Source organism: Rhinopithecus bieti, unplaced genomic scaffold, assembly GCF_001698545.2.
Source record: "Rhinopithecus bieti isolate Rb0 unplaced genomic scaffold, ASM169854v2 scaffold_947, whole genome shotgun sequence".
Classification (NCBI taxonomy): Eukaryota; Metazoa; Chordata; class Mammalia; order Primates; family Cercopithecidae; genus Rhinopithecus; species Rhinopithecus bieti.
Window position 1 is genome coordinate 3,822,748 of NW_016803664.1, and position 11,740 is coordinate 3,834,487.

Sequence of the window (11,740 nt, forward strand, 5' to 3'; positions counted from 1 at the left end):
TTTGAGGCAGAGTTTCGCTCTTGTTGCCTGGATTGGAGTGCAATGGCACAATCTTGGCTCACTGCAACCTCTGCCTCCTGGGTTCAAGTGATTCTCCTGCCTCAGCCTTCCAGGGAGCTGGGATTATAGGCATGCGCCACCACGCCCGGCTAATTCTGTATTTTTAGTAGAGACGGGGTTTCTCCATGTTGGTCGGGCTGGTCTCCAACTTCCAACCTGAGATGATCTGTCCTCCTCCGCCTCCCGAAGTGCTGGGATTACAGGCATGAGCCACTGTGCCTGGCCAGTCATTGTTTCTCCTCCATTCTTTGTCTCCTCTAGTTTGTAAGAATTCTTCGCTTTTTCCTGTCTTTCATGACCGTGACAATTTTGAAGAGTACACGTTAGTTGCTGTAGTAGTTTTCAATTGCTAAGTAACAAATTACCACAAACTTAGCAGCTTAAAACAACACCCATTTATTATCTCAGTTTCTGCAAGTCAGAAATCTAGGTGTGGTGTAGCTGGATTCTAAATATATTCCTGAGAGATAATTGAAGACATATATCTACATAAAAACTCATACATGAGTGTCTATAGCAGCATTATTCATAACACCCAAAAAGTAGAAACAACCCAGATGCCAATCAGCTGATAAATGGATAAACAAAATGTGTTACATCTATACAATGGAATATTACACAGCCATAAAAAGGAAAGAATTACTGATACATGCTACAACATGTATGAACCTTAAAAACATTATGCTAAGTGAAATAAACCAGATGCAAAAGGCCACATATTGTGTGAATTCATTTATATGAAATATCCAGAATATGCAAATCCATAGAGACAAAAAATAGATTAGTGGGTGGCAGGGATTGGGGGAAAAGGTGAGAGGAATAGTGAGTGACTGCTAGTAGGTTACAGGTTTCTTTTGGGGTGATGTAAACATTCTGGAGTGTTGACATTTTATGCCACACACAAATGTAGACACGGATGTGCTATATATAGTGTGTACACACAATCATCTATATAGATCTATGGCATTTATAAAAATATATAATATTTATAACATATGGCAGCTTTATAGCTGCCATAGCACAAATGTTTATAATATGTAGCAGAATTATTCATAAATGTCAAAATTTAGAAGCAACCAAGATGTCCTTCAATAGATAATGGATAAACTGTGATACATCCAGATAATGGAATATTATTCAGTGCCAAAATGAAATGAGCTATGAAGCCATGAAAAGATGTGGAGGAACTTTAAATGCACATTACTAAGTGAAAGAAGCCAGTTCAAAAAGGCTCCATTCTGTATAATTCCAATTATGTGATGTATAATTCCAACTATGTGACATTCTGGGAAAGGCAAAACTACGGAAACAGTAAAAATGTAAGTTGTTTTTAGGATTTTAGGTGAGGAAGGTTTGAATAGACAGACCACAGAGGATTTTTAGGGTAGTAAAATGATTGTGTACAATACTATTATGGTAGATACATATGATTATGCATTGCCAAAACCCATAGAATGTGTACCACCAAGAATGAACCTTAATGTAAACTATGGACTTTGGGTGATAATGATGCACAGGTTTAAGTAATGTAAATACAGCTTTATTGAGTGTAACAAATGTACCAGTCTAATGGAGGAGGTTGACAGTAGGGGAGGCTGAGCATGTGTGGGGACAGGGAGTATATGGGAACTCTGTGTACTTTCTGCTCAATTTTGTTGTGAACCCAAAACTTCAAAGTCAAAGTCTATTTTTTTTAAGGATCTGGAACGAAATAGTGGTTATAGACACACAATATTGTGAATATACAAAATCACTGAATTGTGAATTGTAAAAGGTGAATTTTATGCTATATGAATTATATTTCAATTATTAAAAAATAACATGTACCAAGAATGTTACATAAATAGCATCAAACTGTATGTAATCTTTTGGAATTAGCTTTTTTCACTTAACATAATTCCTGGAGATTCATCCAAGTTTTGCTTGCATTCTTTTTTATTGCTTCATTTCTTTTTATTGCTGAGTACTATCCCATAGTATGGATGTACCACAGTTTGACCATTCACAGGATGAAGGATGTCTTGAGTATTTTCAGTATTGGCTATTATGAATAAATCTGCTGCAAACATTTGTATACGGGTTTTTAAATAAAAAGTTTTCATTTCCCCGGGGTAAATGGTTAAGAGGTACAATTGTTGAGTTGTATGATAATTGCATGGAGACTTTTTTTTTTTTAAGAGACAGGATCTTGCTCTGTTGCCCAGCTGGAGTGCAGTGGCGTGATCATGGCTTACTGCAGCCTTGAACTCCTGGTCTCAGGTGGTCCTCCCACCTCAACCTCCTGGTCTCAGGTGGTCCTCCCACCTCAACCTCCTGATGTAGCCAGAACTACAGATTTGTGCCACCACACCTGGCTAATTTTCTGTAAAGACGGCATCTCTCTATGTTGCCCAGGCTGGTCTCAAACTCCTGGCCTTAAGGATCCTCCTGCCTTAGCCTCCCAAAGTACTGGGATTACAGGTGTAAGCCACAGCACTCAGCTGCATGTTAGTTTTATATCAAACTATCAAGCTGATTTTCAGAATGCCTGTACCATTTTACATTCCCACGCGGCAATACATGAGTAATAGTTTCTTGCCAGCATCTGGTGTTGGCACTGTTTTTTGTTTTAGCCATTCCAATAGGTACGTACTAATATCTCATTGTAATTTTAACTTGCATTTCTTGATGGCTAATGATGCTGAACGTCTTTTCATGTGTTTTCATTAGATACTGAATTTAATCAAGCCTCAAGATCTTTCTGCCATTTTACAGGAAATATAAAAGAGAAATAAGTTCAGTGATATATCCTGGGAAAGCAATCAGTCAAATGCAAAATGTAGAACATTCTACAGGATGTATGTCCTAATTTCTATAATAAATCAGTGGCTTGGGGGAAAAATGTATGTTGAGAGGTGATTGTTACAGAATATATAAGAGACTTAAGAAAAATAATAATTAGATGCAATATGTGGATCTTGTTTGGATTTTGATTTGAGCAAACCAACTAGAAAAGTATCTTGAAACAACTGGGGAAGCTTGAATATGGACATGGTATTAGACATCAAGGAATTATTGTTAATTAGACGTGTTGACGACATGATTGTTTTAAAAAATTCTGATCAGGTAGATATTTGTACTGAATTATTTACATGGTAAATGACATGATGTCTAGGATTGTTTTAAAACACCCTAGCAGAAAAAGAACAAGGGAAAAAAGAGTGAAATGGAAGGTAGAGAAAAAAGATTAGCAGAATGTTGACAGTTTTTGAAAACATGGGTGGTGGGTACCTGAGAGTGTACTTTAATATTCTTCTTGCTATTGGCAATACTTGAAATTTTCCATGATAAAATGTTTTGAAAAAGTATTTTTAAACATCAATTGTTGGCCTTAAGGAATTTAGTTTTCTGTTATAAAACAAATTCAACCTTGATGAAAAAAATCTGATTCTAGAGCACAAACAACAAAGTTACATTTTTCGTTCAGGCAGAAGAAAACAAGAGATTGAAAGAACTCCAGCTCGAACAAGAAGAAAAACTGGCTATGGAATTGGCAAAACTAAAACATGAAAGTCTAAAGGACGAAAAGATGAGGCAACAAGTAAGAGAAAACAGGTATCTTGGTTTCTCTAAATTTCATTTATTTAGTCTTTATCTTTAAACTCTTACATAATTCTTAGCACCTGAAAGTGAAATTTCTTTGTTTATATCTTTTCACTTAGTTAATATTTTGCCTGGAAATACTTATTGCTTTAAGTTCTATAAATATTTATTTGAGAAAATAAGTTGTATTCATGGAAATATGAATATTTACAGTGAAAATAAATATCAGTCCCCTGCTCTTTCCTTTACGCATAAATTTTAAAATGACCTCTTATAAAAAATGAATTCCTAATCTTAAGAGAAACCTTAGGTAATAACTAGTTTAATTTTATACCTCTACATACATTTCCTACAGTATTTCTGGAAGGACTTGAGCCTGTGTTTCAGTACCTCTAGTAACTGCAGTAGGAACTTTTTAAAAGTTTAATGTTAAATAATCTTTCCCCCCCCATTGTTTTAAAATTAATTTCTCTGTAACTTCATGCATCTATCTTCTTTAGGATGTCCTTTCATACATTTGAACACACTAAGTGTTTTCTTCTGTAAGTTAACTATCCCTTATTCCTTCAGTTGTTTCTTATATAACCTGGCTTTAAGTTTATTCATCATCCTGGTTTCTTCTCTGATTACAGTTTAAATTATTAGTGTTCCTTAGTGGCCCCCACCCTTCTGTATAATACTCCAGGAAAGACTGCCAGCTACTCCAGATGACAGGACATTATTCTAGAATGTTTCTTGATCCTGCCTAAGGTCGAATTACTTTTTAGGAACAGCCTTGTCACAGTGTTAATCAAAACTCAGGGCCAAGTAAATGCTAATCATATACTTATGTAATTGAATATATTGGAAATTTACTTTGATAGTTATTACATTTTATCTTAATTGAGCAGGATGTCTACAGAATATTACAGGAACCATGGATGCGCTTCGGGGATTTTTGAACCTTGTTAAATTATATTAATATGTTTGGCAAATGTATCCATGTGTATTTTTCTGGCTCCACAACTCTAATCAGATTCTCTAAGAGATTACTGATCCTTACAAAAGAAATTTAGAATTACTGCTAAAATCTGCATATTGTTCTAGTCTCAAACTATCTTTTTGGACCCTAATTCTCCAGTCATCATTAGCTGTTACTCATGGTTTTTTTAATCACCTGAAGATGAAATATTTCTTATCTCTAATTCACTGAAAACAAGAATTAAATAGAAGAGCTTTTCACTTGTAGCAATTGCAGATTAGGTTATTCAGATAAGTATTCCTCCTGAGAAAACGTCTAGGAAAAGCATAAAATTAAGATCTGTGAAAGGAAGGAAACCAGAATGTGAGCTTGGCATTTGTAGTGGCATTTCCTCTAGAGGTTTCTGCTGATTCCAAAAAATGGCTGAGAGTTAAGTGAAGCAGAGCTTGGCCAATAAGCATATGGCAGTATGTTCAACAGCGTTCTACAAGCTGTACACTTAAGATTTGTGCACTTTAGTGTGTGTTTTACTTCAATAATACAGAATTAGATTTTATTAGATAGACATAGATTAAGGGATAATCTGTGAAAAGGTTCTGGAAAATATTCAGAATAAAGCATGGAGAGACAAAAGGACAGAAAAATACAGATGAGAATTTAAAAGAGGTATGGGCTATGGTACAAAATTCTAGCAGATGTATTAATATAATTTTAGTCTTGGTAGAGAGGTGAAAGAGGATAATACAGAAGCATTATTTGAAGAGATGCTGGCCAGGAATTTTCAGAAAATTGTAAGTAATGAAAACTATACTTTCAATAATCCTAACAAAACTTTTAAAATCCAACAGTAATAGAAAATCATAAAAAAAGCAGCCAGAACAAAAAAGATTATTACCTCCAAAGAGACAACAGTAAGAAGTATGACTTAATCCTGAATAGAAACAGTTGAAATTAAAAGATAGCAGATTTACCTGGGTATGAAAAAAATAGAATGAACGAGTAAGACCTAGTATTTGATGGCACAACAGGGTGACTAGAGTCAATAATAATTTCACTGGACATTTAAAAATAACTGAAAGAGTATAATTTGATTATTTGTAACACAAAGGATAAATGCTTGAGGGGATTGATACCTCATTTTCCATGATGTGATTATTATGCATTGCATGCATACATCAAAACATCTCATGTACCCCATAAATATATACAAATATATACTGTGTACCCACAAAAACTAAAAGGAAAAAAGTGCTTGAGTATATACAAAAAAATTTACAAATCACCCAGAATTGTATACCTTGTGAAAAATTTTTTCAAACCAACTCATTCAGTTGAGTACTCTTTCACATAGAGTATGCTTCCTCTCAGCAGTGTCAGAATTGCTAAGAGTTTTTTATTTTGTGCAAAAGCCATACTAAAATTTTGACTGTCATGCAGAAATGGACCATATTTCAAATTGGTATATTGATGTGCAAATTGGCAGGTCTAAATTCAGGGAAATGCTCTGGTGCTTAAAATGTATCCTAATTTATTTAATAATTTATTTAAAATGCACCTATTTCTAAGATTAAGGACTTTTCTTAATGCGTAAAAGAAAATTAATTTTTTTAATGCATCCGGCAACATCTACACAGAATATCTTTGTAAGTTTAGTTTTCGACAAATGATTGTCTTGGCTCCAGAATGATAAGACTCCTGTTAATTGATTTTGGAACACATGGTTTTGTACTCCAAGAAAGTACTTAAAAGATAATTTAACTTTGCTGCTGTTTTTAACTGGAGTTGGGAAACTTACTATTTAGTTTCAGGAATCCTATTTTAAATTATGGCACTAAACAATTAGTAGTTATAATTAATTGCCCAATTAATTAAATGTATTTATTACACAGTTAACACATACTGTTATGAAAGCAAAAGCAAGTACCTCATATCTCATTTATATTTAAGTTCAGCAAAAACCATTTCAAAGAAAAGACAGACACAGTTTTTCCTTCTTAATACTATTACCATTACCTTGCTAATACCAGTACAATTATGTTCTGGACTGATAATCAAGCTGTTAATTCATAAAATAGATGAGATGAATTAAAAGAGCACAAAATAACATTTTCTGATAATGTTATTCTCAGAAATAACAGAAGATTGATCACCAGTAGTCCTGCATTAAAGGGAATACTAGCAGTTCTTCATTAGGTATTGATAGAAGAAGAAAAATGATCCCAAGCTTAATTTTGGAACTGCAAGAGGTACATGTGTAGTAAATTTAGGTGAAATTTGAATGTATAAAACATTATGTCTTTTGGGAATTAAAACGTACGAGTTAAAAATATGACAAAAATGAGATAGGAAGTAAATGAAGTTAAAGTCAAGAATCTTGCATTGTCAAATAATAATGGATAAATTTATTCTCCTGGAAACATGCTGTAATATCTGTAATAAAAATTTGGAAAAGAAAATATAACTGACTAATAGAGAATAAAATGTGATAATGGGAATTGATGATTCCAAAAACGTCATGTAAAAAAGAGTTAACATAGCAGGCTTGAAGCTGCTATCTTAGAAAGTCCTGCTTGTAAGTTTGGTCCTTGGGTGGTGTCTGGAAACTGGGCTTTTGAGAAGTTTCTTACCACCTTAACTGCTAAGAGCAACTCACTGTGCCTAAACTGTGAAAACAATATGGATTATACTGAAAACCCATTTTCTTTCTGGGAGTCTGAGATACTGGTACATTTTAAGTAGAGGGTGCCTAAGTTACCACCCCCAATTAGAACCCTGGGCACTGAGTCTGTGATGAGCTCTAATGTTGTCTGGCAGACATTTCACACGTCACAACTCATTGCTGGGGAATTAAGCATGTCCTGTGTGTTTCCACAGGTAGAGGCCTTTTCCACCTAGTTTTCTCTGGATTTCACCCCATGTGCCTTTTTCCTTTGCCAATTTTGCTGTGTATCCTTTCTTTAAAGTAAATCATAGCCATTGAGTATAACTATATGCTGAGTCCTGTATCTCCTCCTAGTGAATCATCTAACCTGATGGTGGTCTTGGAACCCCCAACACAGAAGCAAAAGGGAGAGAAGAGAGAACACAGGACAGGGAGGACAAGTAGAAAGAAGATACAAGCTTGTAAATGGAAACCCAATTATATTAGTAGTTATAGTAAACATTTGAACCATTTACCAAAATTGATGAAATGTTGTATCAGAATAAAAATAGCAACAGATTTTCAGAGGAATCAATTTATACACAGTATTTTCTCTGTCCGTAGTGGAATTAAACTAGATGTAAGCAATTAAAAAAAAAAAAAAACTAGGCAATCTTTATATGCTTAGGTATTTAAAATGTGCTTCTACATTACCCTTTGGTCAAAAAGTACAGCTGCTCCTTGATGTACAATGGATTCATGTCCCAATAAACTACATTTCCAATTTATGACAGGTTTATTGGGATGCATCCCCATCGTAAATTGAGGAACCTACTGTGAATGCATATGGTTTTCTCACCATTGTAAAGTCAAACCATCATTAGTCAGAGACTGTCTATAATCCAATTTGAAATTAGAAAGTATTTTTAACAGAATAATAATGAAAATACCACATAGTGAAAGTGGCAGGATTGGATTGACATTAGCAAAATAGCAGAGTAGGCAGCTCCCAGCTCCCAGCCCATCCCTCCACCAGAAACATCAGAAAACAAGCAGAAACTCTCCGAACCAATTTTATAAGAACTTTAGACAGCATTCAAAGGTTTACTGCAATCAAGCGAATGCTGAAACAAGAAAAAGCCTAAAAATGGTAGGAAAGTTTTGTGGTATCTTCTCTTGCCCTTTCCTCATTCTCTCCTAGCTCAGAAGCAGGTAGTCTTTGTTCCCAGTGTAGGACCTTGGTCCCTGGTTCAGGAGGAGCAGAGCGGATCTTATTCACAAATTGTTGGGCATATCTGTTCTAACCTACCTTGGGGCTACCTGAAAACCTAACACAAGGCACCTGTTTTACCTCACTCAGAACTCATTTAGGCCAGAAGGACAAATTGTATCTCTGACAAGGATTTAATATCTGAAATATATAAAGAACTCATACAATTCAATAATTTTAAAAACCCAGTTCATAAATGGACAAAGAACTTAGACGTTTCTCTAAAGAAGATGTTCAGTGAATGATAAGTACATGAAAATATACTCAACATTATTTGTCATTAGGGAAATGTAAATCAAAACCACAAGAAGAAACTGTTTCACATCTAATAGGCAATTTTAATAAAAGTAGTGGAAAATAATAGGTATTGCCAAGAAAGTGGAAAAATTGGAACCCTCAGAAATTGCTGGTAGAAATGTAAAATGATGGAGGTGCTATGGGAAAAAGTTAAACATAGGATTACCATATGAGCCAGCAATTCCAATCCTAGGTATAAATATACAAAAAATTCAATAGTGAGACTTAAATGGATACTTGTATACAAGCATTTGGTGCAGCATTATTTACAATAGCCAAAATGTTGAAACAACCTGAATGTCTATCAGATAGGTAGATAAACAAAGTGCAGCATATATACACTATACAATATCCTTCAGTTATAAAAAAATAATGAAGCACTGATACATGCTAAAACATGAGTGAACCTTGAAAACATTATGCTAAGTAAGCCAGACATAAAAGGACAAGTATTGTATAATTCCACTTCTGTGAAATACCTAGAATAGGCAAATAGACAAAAGGTTGATTAGGAATTACCAGGGGTTAGGGAGAGGGAAGAATGGGGAGTTATTGTTTAAGAGCCACAGCATTTTGCTTTGAGGGGAATGAAAAAGTTTTGGAAATAGTGTTGATGATTGCAGATCACTATGAATGTAATTAACACCACTGAGTTGTACATTTAAAATGGCTAGGATGGCAAGTTTTGTTACCTATATTTTCACACGGTAAAAAATGGTATAGAGCTGAAAAAAAAAAAAAGAAACCAACTTCTGGCATATAGTTAAGGCTGTTCCTCAAGGGTAGGTCTTAATCTGAAATAACTATATTAGAAAGGAAGACTCCATCTGGAATTATTAGAAAACGAACTGCAAATTCTCTTCTGGAATGATTACAAAAAGAATGTAGGAGGAAGGCAATAATAAAGATAAGAGCAGAAATGAGTGAGTTAGAATATAAACATAGAGTAGAATAAATAAAGCCAAGAATTGTGCCATAAAAAGGTGAATAAAATTGATGACCCCTTGGTAGGAATGATAGAGTAAAAGAGAATGCACAAATAACCAGTTTTTGGAATGGATAATGGGATATCACTGTAGATCATACAAACACTTAATGGACCAAAGCAGGGTATTGCAAACAATTTTATGAAAATAAATTTGAAAATGTAGATGAAATAGATAAATTCTTAGCACATTTTACCAAACTGATTGGCACAAGAAGAAATAGCTAAATGTTCCTATAACTTTTAAAGATATTGCATCTGTAATTTAACCTTGTCCACAAATAAACCTACAGGGCTATGTGAATTTTACCAAACATTCAGGACAAAGTAACACCAGTCTTACATAGTTCGGTAGAACAGAAAAAGAGGAAGCACTTCCCAATTTGTTTTAATCAGATCAGTACCTGAATAGGATATTATGAGAAACCTGCAGACTAATCTCTCTCATGAATTTAGCTCCTGTAATCTGAAGTATTAGTCAATATGAAGTCCAGTGCTCTATAAGAAAGATAAATCATCCTGACCAAATTTAATTTATTCCAGGAATGCAAAGGTGGTTTAACATTTTAAAAGTCAGTAAATGTAATTCATTTTATTAAAATTATATGATTAGAAAAAGACCATTGATATGAATCATCACTCTATGATTTAAAAAAAAAGAGTGTAGCAAACTAGGGATAAAGGGAATTTACAGCAATATTACCCTTAATAGCAAAATGTTAAACACTTTTCCTCTGACATTGAAAAGAAGACAGCGATGCCTGCTCTGACAACTTCTAGTCATCTTTGTATTATACATACTAATCAGTGCAGTAGGGCAAGAAAAAGCAAAGACAGGTGCCAGGATTGGCAGTAAAGGAATAAAACTTTAATTATTCACAGATGATATGATTATATGTGTAGAAAATCCAAAAGCATCTACAAATAGCTGGATGCGGTGGCTCATGCCTGTAGTCCCAGCACTTTGCAAGGCCAAGGTGGGTGGATCACCTGAGGTCAGGAGTTTGAAACCAGCCTAGCCAACATGGTGTAACTCCATCTGTACTCAAAACACAAAAAATTAACTGGGCATGGTGGCACACAACTGTAGTCCCAGCTACTCGGGAGGCTGAGATGGGAGAATTACGTGAACCTGGGTGGCGGAGCTTGCAGTGAGCTGAGATCACACCACTGCACTCCAGCCTGAGTGACAGAGCAAGACTCCGTCTCCACACACACAAAAAAAGAAAGAATCTAAAAATAAGAATAAATCATTCTACCAAAAAAGTATATGCAGTTATATGTTTACTGCTGTGCTATTCATAATAGCAAAGACATGGAATCAATCCAGTTGCCCATCAGTGGGAAATTGGATGAAGAAAATGTGGTACATATATACCATGGAATACTCTACAGCCATAAAAAGAATGAAATTATGTCCCTTGCAGAAACATGGATGGAGCTGGAGGCTGTTATCCTAAGCAAATTAATGAAGTAACAGAAAACCAAATACTGCGTATTCTCACTTATAGGTGGGAGCTAAACGTTGATTACACATAGACATATATGGGAACAATAGACACTGTGGACTACAAGAGGGTGAAGGAGGAGTGGGTTAAAAAACAACCCATTTGATTCTGTGCTCACTACCTGGGTGACAGGAGCTGTACTCCAAACCTCAGTATCACACAATATTCCCATGTAACAAATCTGCACAAGTACCCCCAGTATCTAGAAGTTGAAATAAAAACTTAAAAACCACTTTAGTAGACAGTTTGGCAGCTTCTTAAAAGCTGAACATGCATATAAGAATGCTTGTGATTTTGCACATTAATTTTGTATCCTGAGACTTTGCTGAAGTTGCTTATCAGCTTAAGGAGATTTTGGGCTGAGACAATGGGGTTTTCTAAATATACAATCATGTCATCTGCAAACAGGGACAATTTGACTTCTTCTTTTCCTAAT

The 11,740-nt window shown here is 34.8% G+C and overlaps 1 protein-coding gene across 2 annotated transcripts in view; it reads left to right on the forward strand.

Annotated features, from left to right (window-relative positions):
• MNS1 (meiosis specific nuclear structural 1) overlaps window positions 1-11,740 on the forward strand; it is a 41,520-nt gene that overhangs the window by 9,249 nt on the left and 20,531 nt on the right. For both annotated transcript variants that reach the window (XM_017847084.1, XM_017847086.1), the window contains exon 3: window positions 3,527-3,654. In XM_017847084.1, coding sequence (XP_017702573.1) covers window positions 3,527-3,654 — 128 coding nt within the window. The remainder of the gene's footprint in view (window positions 1-3,526; window positions 3,655-11,740) is intronic.